Here is a 24,704-nt window from a genome sequence, read left to right on the forward strand (position 1 = left end):
GATGGTTGAAATTTACTTTTTTTTTAATTTGGGAACTCATGTCAGTAAACTCATCTTGCCCTTATTATAAACTCAGAAAATCTGTCTGGCTAATTCTTTACAATCTGAAAATGTAAACAGTGGGACTCCTGCAGTATTAGCAAATGCACATCCTCTCTAAATTTACTAAAAAGACCCTGGGTTGAATTCTCCGCTATGCGACACCGAAAATGCGAATTGCGATCTGGTGGAGAATCGCAGGTAATCCAAAAAAGCGAGGTTTGTGCCCGGCGCTGATTCCGATGCCATGCTCCGTCCCTTGCTGGCGGCGATATCAATGTTTGCACCCCACGCCGGCGAATCCATAAGACCATAAGACATAGGAGCGGAAGTAAGGCCATTCGGCCCATCGAGTCCACTCCACCATTCAATCATGGCTGATTTCAACTCCATTTACCCGCTCTCTCTCCATAGCCCTTAATTCCTCGAGAAATCAAGAATTTATCAACTTCTGTCTTAAAGACACTCAACGTCCCGGCCTCCACCGCCCTCTGTGGCAATGAATTCCACAGACCCACCACTCTCTGGCTGAAGAAATTTCTCCTCATCTCTGTTCTAAAGTGACTCCCTTTTATTCTAAGGCTGTGCCCCCGGGTCCTAGTCTCCCCTGCTAATGGAAACAACTTCCCTACATCCACCCTATCTAAGCCATTCATTATCTTGTAAGTTTCTATTAGATCTCCCCTCAACCTCCTAAACTCCAATGAATATAATCCCAGGATCCTCAGACGTTCATCGTATGTTAGGCCTACCATTCCTGGGATCATCCGTGTGAATCTCCGCTGGACTCGCTCCAGTGCCAGTATGTCCTTCCTGAGATGTGGGGCCCAAAATTGCTCACAGTATTCTAAATGGGGCCTAACTAATGCTTTATAAAGCTTCAGAAGTACATCCCTGCTTTTATATTCCAAGCCTCTTGAGATGAATGACAACATTGCATTTGTTTTCTTAATTACAGACTCAACCTGCAAGTTTACCTTTAGAGAATCCTGGACTAGGACTCCCAAGTCCCTTTGCACGTCATACAAAACCGTCATTTGCTTGGAGTTTAATATTGGTGGCTTGGACACAATGGGTGGGATTCTCTCATAACCGGCGGGGTGGGCCGTACCGACGCCAAAGAGTGCCGTGAACCACTCAGACGTCGGGCCGCCTGGAAGGTGCGGAATCCTCTGCACTTCCGGAGGCTAGGCCGGCGTTGGAGTGGTTGGCGCCGTGCCAATCGGTGACGAAGGGCCTCTGCCAGCCGGCGCGAGTTGGCGCATGCGCAGGAGCGCCAGTGTGTTCTGGCGCATGCGCTGAACCATTGCCGTGATTCCTGCGCATGCGCAGGGGGTTTCTTCTCCGCGCCAGCCATCACGGAGCCTTACACAGGCCGGCGCGGAGGGAAAGAGTGCCCCCACGGCACAGGCCTGCCCGCAGTTCGGTGGGCCCCGATCGCAGGCCAGGCCACCTTGGGGCCCCCCGGGGCTGGATCCCCCCAGCCCCATGACTACTCCGCAGGCTGCCCCACAAGCCAGGTCTTGCCGGTATGGACCTAGTCCATTTCACGCCAGCGGGACTGGCCGAAAACGGGTGGCCGCTCAGCCCATCGGGGCCCGGAGAATCGCCGGGGGGGGGGGGCTCCTGCCAACGGCCCCCGACCGGCGCGGCATGATCCCCTCCCCCGCCAGAAAACCGGCGCCGGAGAGTTCGGCAGCCGGCGTCAGAGCAGGATTCACGCTGTCCCCCAGCGATTCTCCGACCCGGTGGGGGTTCGGAGAATCCCACCCAATATTCTCCATCCTTCCACGATGCTCCACATCTCTTAGGCGGAGGTCTCACGGCTGCAAATTAGTGCAAATATAGACAAGCAGGGCCTGTGCACCATGGCTGTAGTGGGGGATTGGGAGGCTTATAAAAACACTGAAAAATCTAAAATATTGTCGGGCTTGCTGGGGGCAATAGCAGAGAACAACCTGGTGCCAAGTCTTTGGACTTGGGGTGTCTGCCTCGTGATCGAAGTGGCCTGACTCAGACCGCCATTGCTGCAGTCTGTTTTTTAAATGCACTCTTGTGTTGCTCCTTACAAATGCTGCCCCTGCCCTTTGAATGCTCAGGGAGCCTCTGGTCATCTGGGAACCCACCCATGCCACACCTCTGGACACCCTCATACTCCAGCTGCTTCATCAAGGGGATGGTCATGGCTGAGCTCAGAGACCCACTAGGTGTTAGCACTCCTCAGAAGCGCTGCCCCATTGCAGAGGAACCAGAGGATCAGCAGTGTCCACCTCAACCAGAGGACACCTGCACAGTAGCCATTGAAGCCTCCTGTGGTTCTGTGCCCCTCTCAGGGCCTCAGCAGTGCCCCCACTCTTCCCGATCACCAGCAATCTCCTCCTAGTGAGGCTGGCAACGCTGACTGCCTCTGGCACCACCTCCCAATTGCTGTTCAGGAGGGGAGGCTCGAGTCTGCGATCCACTCTGGGAATTCTTCCGCTCTGCTCCTCCCATCCTTCAAACTCTGGGCCTGGCAAATTCCATAGATTCACTAAGAGGGCAGTGGAAGACCGCACCTTCCTGGTGGGATGAGTGGCGATAGCCGGGTTTGGACTGGAGTGAAGCTGAGTGGAGACAGTTGGGTTTTGGGCCTGGGCAGCAGCTGCTGTGACATCAAGGACAGGTGCACCAATAAATATGGAGCGGTGGGGGTCAAAATTTATTTTCAAGGGTGGAATTCCATACTTGAAAAGTCAGAAACTACCCGACTTCCAACAGAAATTTCTCATCCCTACTGCATTAAATTGCATCTGCAATTTGTATGCCCATTTTGTTACTCAGTCAATGCTACCTGAAGATGGTTACTATTCTTATTCTGTTTACCAGATTTTTTTACACCTGAAAATCACACTTTAAGTGAGTTTGTTAAAGGTTATATGAATTCTTCATGTACTGATTCGCAAATTTGACTTTTAAATTTGAGAATATATTTGGCAGCTCGTTTATCCTAGGTAGGATGCATTGCAAATACATGCTAATTCCGCAGCGTCCTCCAGTATATATACTTAGGTCATACCCACACTGAAATTTAATTCTCCGGCACTAAAATCTAAGTATACCAAATATTCACATTTTTCCCCTTTGTACATGTACATGCTTGCAAAATCTAATACCTTGCATGCGTAAAGAAAGAACTTGCATTTGAGTAGTGGCTTTCACTGAAGGCCATCCTCAAGTGCTTTACAGCCAACTGATCATCACATATGAAGTGGCAAGATTGCCATTGTAATTACCTTGGTGCTTCAGAACTAAGGAGGCGCAAATGAGCCAGGGACCCCTCTCCTGGCAGCTACACAATGACTCAAGCTGAAAAGAGAGCGCAAAGCGATAAGAGTGAAGATGTAAACAGATCTTCTTATAATGCCCTCTCCAATGAAATAGCCTCCAGATACTCATTATCTCAATTCACACATGCTTAGGTACTTGAGAACAGTTATTGGATTGTGCCCCAGCGCTGTCAGGAGAGAATGGAAGAAAGTAACAAAATCATTGCCCTTGTTGGGCGTAATGCATTCTTCATACATGAGACGGCAAGGAACATTGTATTTTCTCATCACCACAGTACCAAATAAAATTATATAATTAGCAGCTTGTACCATAAAATAAATCTATGATAAAAAGAATAAAATTACAAATCAGACATCCCTGTTGGCTGATCCACGTAGGCAAGGAAAGTCTCGGGCTTGATCCTCAGCCTGCTCAGAATTATATCGTCCGGCTACATAGTAGATGTACAACAGATGTTAGGGAGGAGGAAATTAGCTGGTATTTCCACTCCTAATCGGTATACACTGATTCCAGTTTTTAGGACCTTGGGGAGTTTCATCCCACCGAGGCCACACTTTAGTCAATTTCCTGCAGATCGAGGCGCCATTTTGAACGTTGGCTCCGATGTTTCCCCCTTTCCCTTTCAGGCCTCCCTGCTTTATTGGCCCCCGCCCCATATGCCCCAACCTTCTTGAGGTCCCTGGAACCCCCCTCCAATGGGCAAACAACCCCCAGGCCCAACCTCTGGCAGTGCCAACCTGGCACCCTTAATTGGAAAAAAAAAGTGGGTACTCTAAATTTATAAAAAAGGAAACTACATGTTTGGCATTAAAGAAATCATTGGTTCATGTTTGTTCCATTGTTAATGGTTCCTCTAGCTGCAGCAAGAGAAGATGGTGGGATCAAGAATGTCAATAGATGAAGAGGGATTATATCTGAAGTTATTAAAGATAAAATGTGATAGTTGTAGATTAGACTTGCAAATGGCATGAAAAAGTGCTGTGGATTTTAAATATAATCAACAAGCAGAACACGCCTGTTCCTGCCATCAAAAGACCCAGACCATTTTGAGGGTCAGGACTTATTACCATACCACCAGCGAACCTCAACTCCTAAATAGGTGTCCCATCACACCTTGCTAGCTCCAAGTTGGCACAATGTCAGACAGACCAGGACTGAGCTAGACACCAGGAAGGTAGGTTAGATGTGATTGATCATGGAGGGAGAGATGCCAGGGGGGCAATCATCCACATTATTCTTGTGGCATTCCAGTGCCTCCTGCTCCACAAGAGCAAAAAACTAACATTTTTTAGACATAGTTTCTTCCCCATCCCATCTGATTCGCCTGAACAGGGCCTGAATGTCACATGTTCACAGTATATCACAGTTGGCCCTCTAAATTGCATAGGTTTCCTAAGTACATTGTTGGACCCTGAATTGCACACAGTAATGAGGCTCCCGCAATGGTCTGAATTGCCCAGCAGATATACCAGTAGTGCAGGAATGGCACAGTTAAGTGGTGACAATTGTTTCATTTTCACAGCCCTGCTTCTAGGTTGGGAGATGCCCAACGCAATGACAGATGATGCAGCAAATCATTAACAAGCAGTATTTCAATGTTGCCGTGTAGTGGATAGTGTAGAGGTTAGCTGTAAGCTCCAAAACGGTATGGATGGGTTAGTGATGTGGACAGGAAAGTGGCAGATGGAGTTCAACTCTGATAAATGTGAGGTAATGCATGTAGGGAGGTCAAACAGTAAAAGGGAATACACAATAAACGGGAATATACTGAGAGGGATCTTGGCGTGCAAGTGCACAGGTCCTTAAAGGTAGCAGTACAGGTAGACAAAGTTGGAAAGAAGGCATATGGAATGCTCTCCTTAATTGGCAGAGGTATAGAATACAAAAGTTGGGATATAATGATGGAACTGTAGAAGACACTGGTGAGGCCGCAACTGGAGTATTGTGTACAGTTCTGGTCACCACATTACAGGAAGGATGTAATTGCTCGGAAGCGAGTGCAGAGAAGATTTACTAGAATGTTGCCAGGCTGGAGAATTGTAGCTACGAGGAGAGATTGGAGAGGTTGGGGTTGTTTTCCTTGGAACAGAGAAGGCTGAGGAGTGACAAGATTGAAGTGTACAAAATTATGAGGGATAGAGTTGGAATAGACAGAAGGAATCTGTTTCCCTTGGCAGAGAGTTCAAAAATCAGGAGTCATACATTCAAGAGAAGTGGCAGAAGATTAGCGGGAACCTGAGGGGAAACCTTTTTACGCAGAGGCTGGTGGGTATCTGGAATTTGCTGCCTTAGCTGGTGGCGGAGGCAGACTCAAAACTCTTTTAAAAAGTACCTGGACCTGCACCGTAAGTGCTGTAAGCTGCAGGGCAATGGGCCGTGTGCAAGAAGCTGGGTGTCTTTGGGTCGGCATGGCCAAAATGAGCTGAATTGCCCACTTCTGTGATGTATCATTTCTATGGTTCTAACCTTGCTCCACCACCCTTTGATCCATATGCTCACCTAGATTCTGGTGCATTTCATCTCACTCAGCACCTAGCCTCGAGCCACACACCGTGTGGGTGAAGGCTCTGCCTCCTAAAAGGCTAATCAGGAAATCCGAGAATTGTTGGGGGTCCAATGCAACGTCCCTGCTTATTAAAGCAAGTGTCACTGAGTGACTCTAGTGATTACATGGGCACCAGTGCCTTGCCGAAGTGCTCATTGTGCATGTTTGAGCCCAGACAGTGTGTGAGCCTGCAGAATCCAGGATTAATGTTCGTAGACTATTTCAAATTTTGCATTGTGGCAAGAAACCTTGCTGAACTCAATCCTGTGCTCACCCAACATGACCGTGTACTTTCCAATGGGAATCACTAGCTGATTTTGTTCCCTCTTTGTCTGTAGACCAATGGTGCTGAAGTCAACTGTACTAACGGTAAACATTGAACAAGTTAACATTACCCAAGTAGGCAGCTTGAATCAAACCTCATACCTTGCAGGTCTGCACGGGTCATACAAAATGCTTTTTCTTATTGTTAATAAAATAACTGAAAATAAAACGAAGTAAATTCAAAGTTTCAATGTAATTTATTAGCATGGAAGTAAACTGATTTAGTTAGATTCTTTAAAAAGTACAGAATGTCTCACCCTTTAATCTGAGCAAAGCCGGTTACCAACGTGGTCCCATATAAAGCTTTAAACTCCAGGAATCTACTTCCATCTGTCAAACGACTCAGAACCTGTAACATATTAAATACCTTTAAGATGTAATGGTTAATTCTTCAAAGACACGGGGAACTTCTCCGGCCACGTTGGGCCCAGTGCATATCCCTCTATATCGCTAGAAGAGTGGGAGAGCCACTAAACGAGATTTGCACTGGGCGGCAACCAGTGCGCGATGCTTCTGGCCTGATGCAACAGCAGACGGAATCTGGTTCACACCCAGAACCAGATTAGCACATTCAAATCAGCATTTAAATATGCTGGGTCAATTTCAGGCCGTATTCTCCCAGCTCCCGGTATTCTCCTCCCCGCCGGCGCAGTGTGAGGCTGGCAAGAGGGGCCCGATGCCGGCTATGTTGGGTCGGGGGCGGCCTGAACTGTCACTTTGAGTTCAGAGTGCCCTTGGCTTGCCAGCGTTTAAGCCCCTCCCTCTCAGTGCCGCTGCAAATCAGGCCCTCCCTCCAAACAAATGACTTAAGTGTGGGACGATCATGATGCGAATTGCGTTCACTTCGCACTGATTTTCCTGCCCAAAATGGCACCAAGTCATTTTTTGGGCGAATTCTGTCCACAGTATAGCTAAGTTGATAGTACATGGAACTAGGCTTTAACTGATCAAAATTAATAATGGAAAACTAAGCTTTTTTATATACTATAAAACAGCTTTGTTTTCCACTATTAATTTTGATGCAGGATTGAATTTGGTTGTGATATTCTCCAAGACCAAATAACTCTCCACCTGGATTCACATATGAGAAATTACCTTTTATAGGAGGCAATAGAAGGCACATTGATATAAATACCATGTAAAAATTAAAATTAGGAGCACCTACGAGGTTAGTGAAGGAGTGATACTGTTTATTTTCAGGGAAGTGAATGTGCATGTTCCTTCACACAATAAAACAAGAAATAAACTTTATGGCTACAATGATCTATCCCTGTTCTTCAAAAAATAAATTACTGACTCCTGCTGGATAAAGTATGTATTTGTGAATATCAGATACAGATGAGGTCAACCTCAGCAATGATGACTTCCTTGGCCAAAAGGTCTGCTCACCCTCAATTTCTAGGCTCACACATAAAGAATGAGCACTTAGATAAGATACTAATCTATTGACTTTATTCAACTCTGTGAGTCAGATTGTTAGGACTTGGGCCTGCAGATTGGACACCACCTTCCACTGCCCCCTCCCCCAACTCCCTTGTTCTACCTATTCAAGAGACCTGGCTTCATCTAGTAGACCAATTGGGCACAATTCTGCCACCCTAATTTTTGCATGATAAACGAGACCGGTACCCAGTCACAAATAGGCCTTCGATTGAAATTTCTGTGAGGCTTCCACTTTGAAACCTGCCTCCAGAATCACTGTCCAATTAGGGAAGCCAGGCGGGATAACAAGTCACGATCACGGTTGAGCATGCAGAATTTAATGGCCCACTGGCAGCCTTTGATAAGCTACTTCTAAAGAAAATGGAAGGGAGATGGGGAGGTCTGTTGCCCCATTAAATTGTGAAATTCTGGGGCATAACTGCGGCAGTGGGTTAGCACTGCGGCCTCACGGCGCCGAGGTCCCAGGTTCGATTCCGGGTCACTGTCCGTGTGGAGTTTGCACATTCTCCCCGTGTTTGCATGGGTTTTTCCCCCACAACCAAAAATGTGCAGGGTAGGTGGATTGGCCACGCTAAATTGCCCCTTAATTGGACAAAATGAATTGGGTACTCAAAACTTTTTTTTAAAAGTTGTGAAATTCTTCTACAGGAACTGTCAGCAATTTGCTTACCAACACCACTATCATTAATATTAGTCCAAATGACCTGTTCCCATAATCACAAGTCTGACGACAGCTGATCTCAGGTATGCTGCGTTTGGGCAGCACAGTCGTGCAGTGGTTAGCACTGCTGCCTCATGGCGCTGAGATCCCAGGTTCAATCCCGGCTCTGGGTCACTGTGTGTGGAGTTTGCACATTCTTCCTGTGTTTGTGTGGGTTTCACCCCCACAACCCAAAGATGTGCAGGCTAGGTGGATTGGCCACGCCAGGTTGCCACTTAATTGGAAAAAATGAATTGGGTACTCTAAATTTTTTTTTTTTAAAGGTATGCTGCTGCCCCCACTGTAGTACTGAGTGCATGCCAGACCTCAATGGCTTCCAACAGTGCAGTCGCGTGCCTCCTCTAAGCTGCCCTATTCCAGATGCTGAGTATGAGCCATCCACATAGCCACAGCAGTCGCCAACGTTCTCTCAATTGCCCCCATAAATACAAAACAGTCTTCCTGCTGCTCCACTTCGCTTGCTTAACATTAAAAGATAACTAAAGAAGCAGGAATCATGCAGTAAAAAGGGACAGGTCTGTGCCTCAGCAGTCTTTGACTACACCAAGCGACGCAGAAGTAGCCTATCACCCCAGAAGGTCTGGTTGCCAATTAGCTATGGTCAGTGATTGATTCAAACCCAACATTGCTACTCCTCAAGTCCTATGTACAATGAAGGACGGATCTCCTGTTACAGGTAAATAGGAAGAGAAATCCCAGTTGCCAGACTTGATACAGGTAGGACACTGACTCATACCTCCTTATTACAGTTACTGGTCTTGCATGTGTGCCTCACTACCTGTCTACCACCACAATGATGAGTAAAGGAATATCAAAATGATGAAATTAGTTTGACATCCAGTCACTACAAAAACAGGATAAATGTAAACAGGTTACTTCTACTTGTTCCCTCAGAATGTTAACTCTTGGCAACCATGATTAACAAATATATCCTACATCGCAGCAATGACTGCACATCACAAAAGTTACTTTGTTGGTTGTAAAGTACTTTGGGATATATTGAAGTTGCAAAAGGCAGTATACAAATGCAAGTTTATTTTTTCTCTTCCCTTTGTCTTGCTCCCCCAACTGTTATCCTGAAAATTAAGCACAATTTACTGTTTTTTCTCCTGTTGTCAAGTAGCAACAAATGAAAGAAGATTGGGGGCGATTCTCCAATACTGGGCCCAAGAGTTTGCACCGTCGTGAACGCCGTCGCGTTTCACGACGGCACAAACCGGGCCCGGTTACGTACGATTCTGGCCCCCATAGGCGCAGTTGGGCCAGCTCAATCCTGCACATGCACAGTTGGGCCGCGCCATCCTGCGCATGCGCGGGGAACTTCTTTAGCGCGCTAGCCCTGACTCAAGATGGAGTCGGTGTTCAGGGGCCGGCTGCGCCAGAAAGTAGGCCAGGAGGGAGAGGCCGGCCCGCCGATCGGTGGGCCCCGATCACGGGCCAGACCCCATCGGAGGCCCCCCCCCGGTGAAGGAGTCCCCCTCCCCCCTCCCACAGGCCGCCCCCCAACCGTTCCCGCAGAGTTCCCATGGGCAGCGACCAGGGATGAACGGCGCCGGCGGAACTCTTGTCGTATCAGCGTGGCCGCTCGGCCCATCCGGGCCGGAGAATCCACTCTGGCTTCCACTTGCAAGCCAAGCCGCCGGCGCAAATGGCACTGATTCTTCGCACCTCGGAGAATCGCGAACCGGCATCGGGGTGTCGTGGCGCGGTTGCGGCGATTCTCCGGCCCGACGTGGGGCTTGGAGAATCGCTCCCATAGTATTAAGGTTAATCTTAATTCTTTGTAACAGGTTGACTATTAAAGTGATCCCTCACGGGAAGGCTTTGCAACTCATCCTATTGATACTGTCTTTCAGCATGTTTCCAGATTTCTTTATATGAAGACGGCAGTTGGAGAAAGTGATAAGCTGGACTCATTTGCAATGAAATCATTATTGGAAATTCCAAAAGCCAATTAATTGAACTTCATGTACACTCTTTCCAAAGCTGGTAAAATAATTTTCTATTGTGAGAGATATTAGGAAATGGGGTCCTGAAATAAAATCGAAGATGCAGCAGGCAATTTAGGGGTTAAACAGACTGAGGGAAAAAAACTGTTTGCAAGGAGTCAGAGGGTTATGCCCACACCTGGTCAAGTTACATTGTCCCAGTCAGACTTAAACTCATTAGTGTAATATACAGGATGCCCCAGATCTATTGGCCGGGATTCTCCGAGCCTCCATGCCAAAATTGTGCTAGGCGCGGGGGCGGAGAATGGGGCCTCAGACACGCGATCGGGTCCGACGGCGGGATGCAATTCTCCGGCAACAGGAGAATCGGCGCCAGTCGCGGATGTGGTCGGTGCACCGCCGGTCAGGGGCAATTAAAAGAGGCTCTCGCGACGATTCTCCGTGGTCGACCAGCCGAGTTCCCGCTGGCGTGGTTCACGTATGGTTCCACACGGCGGGAGCTCGCGTCGCGGCTGCGGTGGCCGTCCTAGTGGGGGGGCGGGGGATCAGTCTCCGGGGTGGGCCTCCACGACGGCCAGACCCGCGATCGTGGGCCATCAATTGGCGGGCGCGCACGTTCTGGGGGGGGGGCTACCATCTTCCGCACCAGCCCTCTGTGTGGCACAGCATGCGCCGGCCTGCGGCGAGCAGTGCAGGGCCGCGTACGGCAGCTGGAGCAGCGCGGAGCACTCCGGCGCTGTGCTGGCGGCCCCCTGTGGGCCACAGAATCGCTGGGCCAAGAGGCCTGTTGACGCCGGTGTGAAACACTCCGGTGTTTACGCCGGCGTCAACACTTAGCCGCGTTTTTAGAATCCCGGCCCTTTGTCCTTCAGGACGTTCCTGTCTGACCAGCCACAAGCCTATTACAGTGTCTGATGGCCTCTATGTCCATCAATGGGAGGTTAGTTGCATATCAATAGCATGGCTCTGATCTTTTGCAAAACAGGAGTGGGCAATCAAGCAGCCAAGATAATGCTGATGGGTTCAAGGTGGAAACCACAGAGAGCCTTTGTTTGAGGGTCTGGGTAGAACTTAGAGAGAGAGAGAAAAGAATCTTGTTTTGAACAGGTAGGAGAGAAGGCTTTGGAAATTGACCGAGTGAGGTCATGAAAGTTGCCACCGAGGCAGGCTTTGAAAAAGTGTTCAGACCAGATGTCCCTAAAAGAAAAAAATTGCTTCGTACATACAAGTCTTGCCTTTGCAGGCCTGTGTAAGGGGCAATGAGAGCTGCGTGTTCGTGTAAAGTTCTGGTTAATGGGAACGAGTGTGTTAAGGTTAAGAAACTACATGTAATCTGTTATTGTCAGGGTTGAAGTTTAAAAGTTTAAATATTGTTTTTGTTTCTTTTAATAAAGTTTGTTTATAAAATTACCAAGCTCCATTTCTTATATTATCACAAATCGATCTTGCCGCACCGTCTTAAAACTTTAAAATGTTGCGGCTCTGGTCCGGTCGCTTAGCCACTGTTGAGAGCTGACCAGGCGTCCGTAACAATTATCTCCTCCCTCCCCTCCTAAAGTTGGTGATTCCTGCTAAGTTACTGCTTTGTAGACAATGGTAGCCTTTTTGAGTATAAAACAAGGAGATGAACTTCCACAGGGTTATCCCTCCATTTTTCATGGATTTCTGCAGCTCTCTTGCTGAGGTTACAGCAGGACAAACACTATGGAAATCCCCCTCATGCCAACAGGCTATTTCCCTACAGAAAGCATTACTACCACGCCCAATTCTGTTCCACAAGCCTGGTAAACACATACTTTTCATCAACGGTCACTAACTAATATTCAGGAGCAAGACCGTGAAATTATTTTAACACTCCCAAGACCAAGGCTAATTGAAATGTTCCAATTGTTAATCCTGTCTGGTTCAACCAACATCAGTACATACCACAGATTGAACCTAGCATCTTCCGGTGCTTATGCCTCACCAGACATCATGTTGTGTAGTATATCTATGACAGAAGGGGAAGAGACTTCCCTCTTACACTGAATTTCAAAGGTTTATGTGGCTAAGCAATTTGACGTTACAGTTATTTCAAAACTAACCAGTTTGATACTTAGGGTATGTGCATAATCCTTTGGGGCAAGACCATTCAGTTCTTCAGCTGTGTAGAGAGGCTCTTCAAAGTTAGTTGTCTTGTGTGGTGGAAGATCAAAATTTAAAGTGGCTATGATATTCCTGGCACATTCATATGCTTCTTCCTCTGTAGCTGCAAAATGGTCAATGCAACCGCTAACCCTAAGAAACAGAAATATCATCACTTTTACAATATGCTGTGTAAAAAACAGAATGTCCACGATTGGGGCGGGTGGGGGGGGGGGACCAAGAGAATACTTGAATTACTTAAATCCAAGGGATCTGCACTGGGAAGCATGGTGAGGAGGGGTGGTCACAAAAATTTTCATTTTGTAAGTTAAACACTTTTTGACCCCGGCATGTGTACCCCCACTCAAGAGCTCGGACATTTTGGGCCCTAGCGTACAGTAAACACTTCAATCAACAATTAAAACTATCAAACCAAAACTTCAAGAATGCCTGCAGACTCAAATAATTATTCATTTTTGGTGCCAATTAGAATAAATAATCCCAGCCCATCATGATAAAATATATTTCCAGTACTTACTTTGCATGGAGAGTTGCACCTCCCAATTCTTCAGGGCTAACATCTTCTCCTGTTGCTGCTTTAACAAGTGGGGGTCCAGCAAGGAATATTGTCCCAATGCTGTCCACCATTACTGTTTCTTCTACCATTGTTGGGATATAGGCCCCTCCAGCTGTGCATGAACCACATACAACTGCTACCTGTAGGATACATTGAGACACTGAAATTTCAGCACTGAAATCAATGCACTCAGTAAACACTTAATGAGCAAATAATATTTCTCAGTTCTTCCTCTTTTAGTTCCTTTTTAAAAAAAATTTAGAGTACAAAATATTTTTTTTTTCAATTAAGGGGCAATTTGGAGTGGCCAATCTACCTAACCTGCACATCTTTGGGTTGTGGGGGTGAAACCCATGCAGACACGGGGAGAATGTACAAACTCCATATGAACAGTGACTCAGGGACGGGATTTGAGCCTGGGTGCTCAGCAGTGCTAACCACTGTGCCGCGTGCCACCCCAGTTCCTTCTTTTTTGAAGGTTTTCTTCCAAGATGTTCTGAAGAAACAAGGGCTGAAATTGCTTTATGGCGATAGCGACTTGGCAAAGCTACCACTAAAGCAATCACAGAATGGGAAAGAAAATTGGACAGATTGTAAAATGGGCTAGAAACTTGTTATCATCTGCTTTTTGCTGCTGCCTTGGATCAAGTTCATGCCAACAGCCTCAATTTTAGTTCCATCTGATCAGGAAGGAAAGGATCAGCCAACAGGTTAAAATCCAGGTAATCTGGATTCTGGTCAGTTCTTGGTCGCTGTACCATTAATGGCAGTGATTTAGTCCATTGACAATGTACCCGCTAAAAGGAGGTATTGAGGGACAGCAGGTGGCGCAGTGGGTTAGCCCTGCAGCCTTACGGCACTGAGGTCCCAGGTTCGATCCTGGCTCTGGGTCACTGTCCGTGTGGAGTTTGCACATTCTCCCCGTGTTTGCGTGGGTTTTGCCCCCACAACCCAAAGGTGTGCAGGTTAGGTGGATTGGCCACGCTAAATTGCCCCTTAATTGGAAAAGATTAATTGGGTACACTAAAACGCAGGTAGAGACGCATATTTTATATGAAAAAGTAGTGGCCTAATGGCATCATCAGTGCTGCAGTGTAATATTAATTTTTAATTAATTAAGTACTAATTAACTTATTAATTAGGGTGGCATAATGGTTAGCACTGCTGCTTCACACGCCAGAGACCCAGGTTCAATTCCAGCCTTGGGTGACTGTGTGGAATTTGTACATTCTCCCCGTAACTGCGTGGCTTTTCTCTGTGTGCTCCAGTTTCCTCCCACAGTCCAAAGGTGTGCGAGTTAAGTGGATTGGTCACACTAAATTGCCCCTTAATGCCCAAGGTTGTGCAGGATAGGTCATGGGGTTACGTGGATAGGGCGGGGTGGATGAGGGAGTATAAACGGGTAGAGTGCTCGTTCGAAGGATCAGTGCAGACTTGATGGGCCAAATGGCCTCCTTCTGCACTGTAGGGATTCTATGGTTAATGTCAAGCCAGGTGGGAGTTAAGCACTATTTGTTCCCTGACAGAAGATTCATAGTGGGCTGTGCTAAGTCTAAATTTCCTTTATTAAACATCTTTTGGACCTCAAAGAGATGAGATGCTCAGCGCTCCCAGGTGCCCCAACGGGGTACTTGGATTTTTCCAGCTCCAACCTCCCCCTAATTTCAAAGGATCCCAGGGACCTATTTTGAAGTAGCCTCCTTGATACCTGATCTCAAAGGAACATCACTGCTGTCTTCCCACCCCCACCAATCAATCAGTGATCCACAAATCATAGGTCAGCAAAAGACCAACCTTCTGAATAAAACAAGGCATAAAATCAGTTACCTGCGGGATGCCTACTGCTGACATCACTGCTTCATTGTAGAACATTCTACCTCCGTGGTTCTTATCAGGAAATATGTCTGCCTGAAAGAGGCACAGGTACAATCTTCAGCAATATACATGCGCTTCAACACATAGTTCTAATAAAACATTATCGCACTCTTAATACATTATAAAAACACTCCAGAACAGTGACAATCCAAAGACTATTTGTCATCTGATTCATCTGTGACCTCTGCAGGGATGTTGTTTGATATGTTTCTGGACTTCCCCAGCTCTGGGATATTGTTAGAATGGGATGCAAGGGGTGTAAGGGAGGGGTAGCACCACTCACAGCCAGGCTTGCCACACTCTTTGGAGTGGCTCATCCTGTATACACCCTCATCTTCACCCAGTTCTCATCAGTAGTTCCAAGTAGCTGTTAGCATGCAACAGCAGCCACACCGCAGTAAGCTCTTCTGGTGGGTGGGCCAATCCAGTTGATAGATGTTGGGTCACCTACACATGGCGATTTAGGAATTTGTCTATCCTGGCTTGTGAAGACTGATTCCAGCGGATTGCGCCGATGAGGCCAATTTAAGGTTTTGAAGTTCTGCACCATGTTCTGCAATAGGTAGAGCACAAACAAGATGCAGAAGACATTCTGGTCAATCAATGAATCCGGATCTATCTCCAGCCATTTAGACGCATATTGCCACAGGACCAAAATATGTCAGGATGAGGAGGTGAGGTTGAATATGCCCCTCACTATAATTCAATTCATATGCAACACATGTTCATCACCTATCATCTGTCATTCATCGTCTGTCTGTAGGACAGCACGGTGGTGCAGTGGTTAGCACTGCCGCCTCATGGCGCCAAGGTCCCAGGTTTGATCCCGGCTCTGGGTCACTGTCTGTGTGGAGTTTGCACGGGTTTCGCCCTCACAACCCAAAGATGTGCAGTATAGGTGGATTGGCCACGCTAAATTGTCCCTTAATTGGAAAAACTGATTTGGGTACTCTAAAAAAAAAATTTTTTTTTAAATCATTATCTATCTGTGATGAAGGGAGGGCAGTGTAGAGGCAGGTATGGAATTCACAGAGGGCTGTAGCTGCAAACTTGCACACAGGTGGCTCAGGCCATAGGGTCATTTTTCATTGCAAGGAACATAGAAACAGGAGTTGGCCATTCAATCCCTCAAGTCTGTCCAGCCATTCGATGAAATCATGGCTTATCTGTGGCGTAACTCTGGCCCATACCCCCTAATATCTTTGCTAAACAAAAATCTATCTATCACAGACTTAAAATTAACAATTGTTCGAACTTCAACTGCTGTTTGTGGGACAGAGTTCCAAACCTCTACCACCCTTTGCATGAAGAAGTGCTCATAACATCGTTCCTGAATGGGCTGGTCCTATTTTTTAGACTATAATAATTATGCCCTTAGTTTTAGAATCTCTAACCAGTGGAAATAGGGGGCGAAATTCTCCGGAAACGGCGCGATGTCCGCCGACTGGCGCCCAAAACGGCGCAAATCAGACGGGCATCGCGCTGCCCCAAAGGTGCGGAATGCTCCGCATCTTTGGGGGCCGAGCCCCAACATTGAGGGGCTAGGTCGGCGGCGGACGAATTTCCGTCCCGCCAGCTGGCGGAAAAGGCCTTTGGTGCCTCGCCAGCTGGCGTGGAAAAGGCCTTTGGTGCCCCGCCAGCTGGCGCGGAAATGACATCTCTGGGCGGCGCATGCGCGGGAGCGTCAGCAGCCGCTGACAGCTTCCCACGCATGCGCAGTGGAGGGAGTCTCTTCTGCCTCCGCCATGGTGGAGACCGTGGCGGAGGCGGAAGGGAAAGAGTGACCCCATGGCACAGGCCCGCCCGCGGATCGGTGGGCCCCGATCGCGGGCCAGGCCACCGTGGGGGCACCCCCCGGGGCCAAATCGCCCGCGCCCCTCCCCAGGACCCCGGAGCCCGCCCGCGCCGCCTTGTCCCACCGGTAAGGTAGGTAGTTTAATTTACGCCGGCGGGACAGGCATTTTAGCGGCGGGACTTCGGCCCATCCGGGCCGGAGAATCGAGCGGGGGGGGCCCACCAACCGGCGCGATTCCCGCCTCCGCCGAATCTCTGGTGCCGGAGACTTCGGCAACCGGTGGGGGCGGGATTCACGCCAGCCCCTGGCGATTCTCCGACCCGGCGGGCGGTCGGAGAATCTCGCCCCAGTATCTTTATTTGCGCTGTCTTTTTCTGTTAATATCTTGGAGACTTTATTCATATCACCCCTTAACCTTCTAAATTCTAGTGAAAACAGGCCTAATTTGTGCAATCTCTCCTCGTAACTTAACCCCTGTAGTCCAGGTATCATTGTCGTAAAGCTACGTTGCACTCCCTCCAAGGCCAATATATCCAAGGTGTGGTGCCCAGGACTGCTCCCAGTGCTCCAAGTAGGGTCTAACCAGAGTTTTGCATAGCTGCAGCATAACTTCTGTGTTTATATTCCAATCCTCTAGATACAAAGGCTAAAATTCTATTAGCCTTTTGATTATTTTCTGCACTTGTTTGTGGCATGTTAAGGACCCACACACCTGAACCCCACATCTCCTTGGACAGCCACTGTACCTGACCTCTTTCCATTCAGAAAGTACTCTGCTCTATCCTTTTTTGGTCCAAAATGGATAATCTCACACTTACCTACATTGAATTCCATTCCATCTGTCACAATTTTGCCCGGTCACCTAGTCTGTCAATATCTCCTTGCAATTTTATGCTATCCTCTAGACTGTCTACAATGCCACCTAACTTTGTATCATCCGCAAATTTGGATATATGCCTTTCTACACCATCATCCAAGCCGTTAATGAATAATGTGAATAATTGAAGCCCAACACAGATCCCTGTGGTGCACCACTAGTCACATCCTGACATTTAGTGTACTTACCCATTATCCCACTCTATCACCTTCTACTCAATTTCCTAACGATGTCAATAATTTGCCCTCAACTCTATGTGCTTCCATCTTAATAAACAGTCTCTTATGTGGGACGTTATCAAATGCCTTCTGAAAGTCCATATAAATACCATCCATACACATTCCCCTGTCTAATAACTTAGTCACCACTTCAAAAAAGACAATGAGATTTGTCAGGCATGACCTTCGCTTCATGAATCCATGCTGACTCTCCCTGATTTATCAAAATGATTTGAGGTGTTTGGTCACCCTATCCCTGATTTCCCCACCACAGATGTTAGGCCAGCCGGCCTGGAATTCCCTAGTTTCCCCCTTTCATCCTTCTTTAAAAATGGAGTAACCTATGCACTTTTCCAGTCTAAGGAAGCAGAAGTTTAAATCTTTAGTACCTGGGGCAGCCAATTCAGGACCACACTACTCACATCCTGGGCGAGATTCTCCACTCCCGCGCCGGTTGGGAGAATTGCCTGTGCCGCCAAAATTTTCCGGGACGCCGGTCCGACACCCTCCCGCGATTCTCCCAAGCGGTGGGAACGGCCCCGTTGAGTTCCGCGGGCCGGAGAATCGCCAGAGACACCCAAAATGGCGATTGTCCGGCACCCCTGCTATTCTCAGGCCCGTATGGGCCGAGCGGCCAGGCCAAAACGGCGGGTTCCCCCCGGCGCCGTCCACACCTGGTCGCTGCCGTCGGGAACAGCGCGGGAATGCTGGGGGGGGCGGCCTGTTGGGGGGGGGGGGATCCTGCACCGGGGGGTACCTCAAATGTGGCATGGCCCGCGATCGGTGCCCACCGATCGTCGGGCCGTCCTCTCTGAAGGAGGACCTCCTCCCTTCCGCGGCCCCGCAAAATCCGTCCGCCATCTTCCTGCGGGGTGGACCCAGAGAGGACGGCAACCACGCATGCGCGGGTGACGCCAGTTATGCGGCGCCGGCCGCGTCATCTATGCAGCGCCGCCTTTACGCGGCGACAAGGCCTGGCGCGTGTAGATGACGCGGCCCCGATCCTAGCCCATTGTCGGGGCCTGAATCGGTCGGGATCGGGGCCGTTTCGCGCCGTCGTGAACCTCGACGGCGTTCACGACGGCGTGGGCACTTCGGCGCGGGAGTGGAGAATCCCGCCCCCTGAGTTTGGGAAGGGGCTAGAAAAGCTGGACCTTGGAAAATTGGCCACTTTCCGTATCCAGTTGGCTGGAACACAAGCCCTGTGAGAGAAGGCTGACTTCTCCTGCAACTGCAAAAATCTTCGAAAATCATGCATTTATGGACCTCCCTCCAGCACTCTCTTTAAGGACCACTGGTTAAGCCTTTCAACAGAGGTGAAAGTGGAATAGGATGTGTTTGCTCGCTTTGACCTTTTCTCCATAAATATTGAAATCATGATCAGATGACAGATGGCCCAGTGGGGGCGGGGGAGTTTGCACTGGGACAAAACATTTGAAAAATTTGACAAAAGAAATACCCACATGTCCATCCTTGGCCTGCTGCAATGTTCCCAATGAAGCTCAATGCAAACTGGAGGGGCAGAACCTCATCTTCTGATTAGGCATGTTACAATCTTTTGGACTCATCAACAACTTTGTGACCTCTCCTCCGCCATTTTGAGCCCCGTAAAAGAAATGTTTGTCCCAACATAACCATCCATTCCAATTTCCCCTCTCACCCACCCTGCAGTGGGCCATCTATCATTTGTTTTTAAGTTTTGTTTTCACTGAGCACTGACCTTTGTTCTTCTAGTAACATGTTCTGCTATCTTACCTTTATTCCACCATCAGCACCTTTCACTTTGTATAGTCCCTCATACTGCCATTAACACTTCCTCTGTCTTGCAGCACTGTAGCACAAGTGGATAGCACTGTGGCTTCACAGCGCCAGGGTCCCAGGTTTGATTCCCTGTTGGGTCACTGTCTGTGTGGAGTCTGCACGTTCTCCCCGTGTCTGCGTTTCCTCTGGGTGCTCCGGTTTCCTCCCACAGTCCAAAGACATGCAGGTTAGGTAGATTGGCCATGATAAATTGCCCTTAGTGTCCAAAACGGTTAGGAAGGGTTGTTGGATTACGGGGATAGGGTGGAAGTGAGGGCTTAAGTGGGTCGGTGCAGACTCGATGGGCCGAATGGCCTCCTTCTGCACTGTATGTTCTATGTTGTGCCTTACACGTCATTGTTGCAATCTCGCCTCGCTCTCACCCATCACTATTTTGCTCTACCCCTTCTTATATAGTATATAATCCATCACATTTCTCCTTCTCTAACTCTGAAGAGTCACATGGACGCGCAACATTAACTCTGTTTCTCTCTCCACAGACAAACATTTATTTTACGTGGCTCAAGATGGTGGAGGAGAGAGGTCACAAACTTGTTGATGAGTCCAGATGACTGTAACATGTAAATGTTGAGTTTTTCCAGCATTTTCCATTGCTATTACAGAGACATTGAGACTCATTGGGATGAATTCTCTGGTCCTGCCCACCGGAATCATTGCGGGCGAGATGGAAAATTTGATGGACCACTTAAAGATCCATTCACCTCAAATGGGAATTTCTGGTGTTGAGGCAGGCGCGACTGGAAAATCCCGTCCATTATACCACCATTTTGCTCCTAAGGGAAACAATGGATTGTGGCAGAAGCAGAAACACTTGTGAGGCTGCAATTAATTGATTAATGGGCCATAACACATGACCCCCATGGGATGACTCCAGGCTAAGACCAAGGTCTCCAAGAACATATTTTGCAATATCCTGTTTGCCAATATCTGTGCACTAACTGCTGGGTCAGAGCTGGAGATGTAACATAGCATATACTTATTCTCTATTGTATGTGACAACTTTGGCCTTACAATCAGCACAAAGAAAATTGAAGTAATGTACCCAGCCTGTTCCCAGAAAACCTTATCTTGAGCCCAAGGTTTCAGTCCATGACCCGGGCCTGCCAACAGCAGATAAATTCATTTATCTCAGTAGCACACTCTTTTGAGTTGTCTATGTCGATGATGAGACATTCAAGAATTGCCAAAGCAGACTTCTGGTTGCGGTGATGCACTGCTAAGCCGCACGTTTTGGCAGCTCCCGTTCTAACGGACCTTTGGGCTCTTATCGGGAGCCCCAACGGAATTTTTTTTCGTCCTAACCCAGTGTGGGGTGACGAAGGAAGGAGTCCCCTTGGGTGTGTATGGAAAGGAGCGGCGGTAGTGGCCAGATTGCGAAGGATCCTTTGGAGTAGCGGCAGAGAAGAGAAGGGAGAAGCAAGATGGCGGCGGATGGAGCCCAGATGGTATGGGGCCCGGACCAGCAGGAGTTTCTCCGACGATGTGTGGAGGAGCTTAAGAAAGAGGTGCTGGCGCCGATGGTGCTGGCGCCGATGCTACTGGCAATCGAGGGACTGAAGGAAACACAAAAGGTCCAGGCGATGGAGCTCCGTGGAGTGAAGGCAAAGGCAGCCGAGAATGAAGATGAGATATAGGGCCTGGTGGTAAAAACGGAGACACACGAGGCACTACACAAGAGGTGCATAGAAAGGCTGGAAGCCCTGGAGAACAGCTTGAGGAGGAAAAACCTACGGATTCTAGGTCTCCCCGAAGAAGCAGAGGGAGCTGATGTTGGGGCTTATGTGAGCACGATGCTCCACATGCTAATGGGAGCTGAGGCCCCAACGGGCCCCCTGGAAGTGGAGGGAGCGTACCGGGTCCTCGTGGGAAGACCAAAGGCAGGTGAAACACCAAGAGCAATAGTGGTGAAGTTCCATCGCTACAGGGACAGAGAGATGGTCCTGAGCTGGGCCAAGAAGGCACGGAGTAGCAAATGGGAGAATGCGGTGATACGGGTGTATCAGGACTGGAGTGCGGAGGTGGCGAGAAGGAGGGCGAGCTTTAACCGGGCCAAGGCGGTGCTCCATAGGAAGAAAATAAAATTTGGGATGCTGCAGCCGGCGCGATTGTGGGTCACGCATCAGGGCAAGCACCACTACTGCGAGACGGCGGATGAGGCATGGACATTCATCCAAGAAGAGAAACTGGACTAGATTTGAGAGTTTGATGTTTGGAGAGAAGCAGCGAGGTGGTGATACAGGAATGTAAAGTGGGGAAAGGAGAGGGCTATTGTACAGCAATGTTGGACGGGGAATTTCTCTCCCCCCGATGGGGGGGACACGAAGAAATGTGGGCGCCGGTGGAAAAAAGGGACAGGGAAGGGGAATGAGGGAACTGCGCCATAGGGGGCGGGGCCGAGAGGAAAGCGCGGGTATTTTCCCGCGCTATGGAAATTATAGCGGGAAAACGGGCGCAGGAAGGAAGGGAGCCCCACACGCAGGGAGGTCAAAGAGTGAACGGGGGAAGCCGAGGTCAGCCAGAGTTAGCTGACTTCCGGAAGCAATATGGGGGGAGTAACCAAGCTAGAGGGGGATCTAGCGGGGGGGAGGGGGGGTATTGGGATTAACTGGGTTGCTGCTGCTGAGGGCAAGGGGAAGCTGGTAAGAGATGAGGTGACCGGGGCGGGAAGGCGCTGCCTGGGGGACGGACGGGTGCGCGGGACCTGGATGGGGAGATGGCCTAAAAAAGGGGATGGCTAGTCGACGAGGGGGGGGGGGTGAATGGCCCCCCAATCCGGCTGATCACGTGGAATGTGAGAGGCTTAAATGGGCCGATTAAGAGGGCACAGGTGTTTGCGCACTTGAAGAGACTGAAGGCGGACGTAGTCATGCTCCAGGAGACGCACCGGAAGGTGGCGGATCAGGTTAGACTAAGGAATGGATGGGTGGGACAGGTATTCCACTCAGGGTTGGACGCGAAAAACAGAGGGGTGGCAATATTGTTGGGGAAACGTGTATCATTCGAGGCTAAGAATATAGTGGTGGACAGTGGGGGCAGATATGTGATGGCGAGTGGCAGACTGCAGGGAGAGGCGGTTGTGCTGGTGAATGTATATGCCCCGAACTGGGATGACGCGGGATTCATGAAGCGAATGCTGGGACGTATCCCGGACCTGGAGGTGGGAAGCTTGGTAATGGGGGGGGGGGGGGATTTTAACACAGTGCTGGATCCAGGGCTAGACTGGTCCAGATCCAGGACCGGGAGAAGGCCGGCAGCGGCCAAGGTGCTTAAGGGATTTGTGGAACAAATGGGGGGAGTGGATCCGTGGAGATTCGCCAGGCCGATGGGGAAAGAGTTCTCTTTCTTCTCCCACGTCCATAAGGTATACTCCCGGATAGACTTTTTCGTTTTGGGAAGGGCACTGATCCCGAAAGTGGCAGGAACGGAGTACTCGGCCATAGCCGTTTCAGACCACGCCCCGCATTGGGTGGATTTGGAACTAGGAGAGGAAAGGGAGCAGCGCCCACTCTGGCGACTAGATATGGGACTACTGGCGGACGAGGGGGTCTGCGGAAGGGTGAGGGGGTGTATTGATCGATACCTGGAGGTCAACGACGATGGGGAGGTTCAGGTGGGGGTAGTATGGGAAGCGCTGAAGGAGGTGGTTAGAGGAGAGCTGATCTCCATCAGAGCCCACAAGGGGAAACAAGAGGGCAAAGAAAGAGAGAGATTAGTGGGGGAAATTTTGAGGGTGGATAAAAAATATGCGGAGGCCCCAGACGAAGGGCTATACAGAGAAAGACGAAGATTACAGACGGAGTTTGACCTGCTGACCACGGAAAAGGCAGAGGCACAGTGGAGGAAGGCACAGGGGATGCAATATGAGTATGGGGAAAAGGCGAGCCCACCAACTTCGGAAGAGGATAGCGGCGAGAGAGATCGGGGGAGTTAGGGACGAAACGGGAAATATGGAGCAGAGAGCAGGGAAAGTGAACGAGGTGTTCAAGACCTTTTATGAGAGGCTATATAAGTCCCAACCCCCGGGGGGAAAAGAAGGAATGTTACACTTTCTGGACCAGCTAAGGTTCCCGAAGGTGAAGGGGCAGGAGGTGGCAGGTCTGGGGGCGCCAATCGAGGTGGATGAGGTGATTAAAGGACTGAGGAACATGCAGGCAGGGAAGGCCCCGGGACCAGACGGGTTTCCGGTGGAATTCTACAGGAAGTATATGGATCTGTTGGCCCCGCTCTTGGCGAGAACCTTTAATGAGGCTAAGGAAAGGGGGATGCTACCTCCGACAATGTCGGAGGCGACGATATCGCTAATCCTGAAAAGAGATAAAGACCCGCTGCAATGCGGGTCATACAGGCCTATCTCACTCCTAAATGTAGATGCCAAACTGCTGGCAAAAGTGATGGCGACAAGGATAGAGGATTGCGTTCCAGGGGTGGTGCATGACGACCAGACAGGGTTTGTAAAGGGGAGACAACTGAATGTTAATGTACGAAGGTTGCTGCGGGTGATGATGAGGCCCCTGATGGGGAGGCAGAGATAGTGGTGGCGATGGATGCAGAGAAGGCATTCGATAGGGTGGAGTGGGACTATCTGTGGGAGGTGCTGAAGAGGTTTGGGTTCGGTGAGGGGTTTATTAGATGGGTCAGACTCTTATATGGGGCCCCGGTGGCAAGCGTAGTCACAAACCGGTAAAGATCGGGGTGTTTTCGGCTACATAGGGGTACAAGACAAGGGTGTCCCCTGTCCCCGTTACTGTTCGCGTTGGCAATTGAACCACTGGCCATAGCGCTGAGGGATTCTAAGAAGTGGAGGGGGGTGCTTAGAGGGGGAGAGGAGCACCGAGTGTCGCTCTACGCAGATGATCTACTGCTATACGTTGCGGACCCAGTAGAGGGGATGCCAGAAGTAATGCAGATACTTAGGGAGTTTGGAGAGTTCTCGGGATACAAACTAAATATGGGGAAGAGCGAGCTTTTTGTAATGCACCCCAGGGAACAGGGAAGGGGGATAGATGCTCTGCCGCTGAGGAGAATGGAAAGCAACTTCCGATACCTGGGGATCCAGGTGGCCAGGAACT

The 24,704-nt window shown here is 49.2% G+C and overlaps 1 protein-coding gene across 2 annotated transcripts in view; it reads right to left on the reverse strand.

Annotated features, from left to right (window-relative positions):
• The window catches only part of LOC140426380 (methylcrotonoyl-CoA carboxylase beta chain, mitochondrial), a 98,708-nt gene that overhangs the window by 44,354 nt on the left and 29,650 nt on the right, over positions 1 to 24,704 (reverse strand). For both annotated transcript variants that reach the window (XM_072511067.1, XM_072511066.1), the window contains exons 5-8: positions 14,877 to 14,957; positions 13,011 to 13,189; positions 12,433 to 12,625; positions 6,493 to 6,584 (exon numbers count right to left, since the gene is read on the reverse strand). In XM_072511067.1, coding sequence (XP_072367168.1) covers positions 6,493 to 6,584; positions 12,433 to 12,625; positions 13,011 to 13,189; positions 14,877 to 14,957 — 545 coding nt within the window. The remainder of the gene's footprint in view (positions 1 to 6,492; positions 6,585 to 12,432; positions 12,626 to 13,010; positions 13,190 to 14,876; positions 14,958 to 24,704) is intronic.

The sequence above is a fragment of the Scyliorhinus torazame genome, chromosome 7 (assembly GCF_047496885.1).
Source record: "Scyliorhinus torazame isolate Kashiwa2021f chromosome 7, sScyTor2.1, whole genome shotgun sequence".
NCBI lineage: Eukaryota > Metazoa > Chordata > Chondrichthyes > Carcharhiniformes > Scyliorhinidae > Scyliorhinus > Scyliorhinus torazame.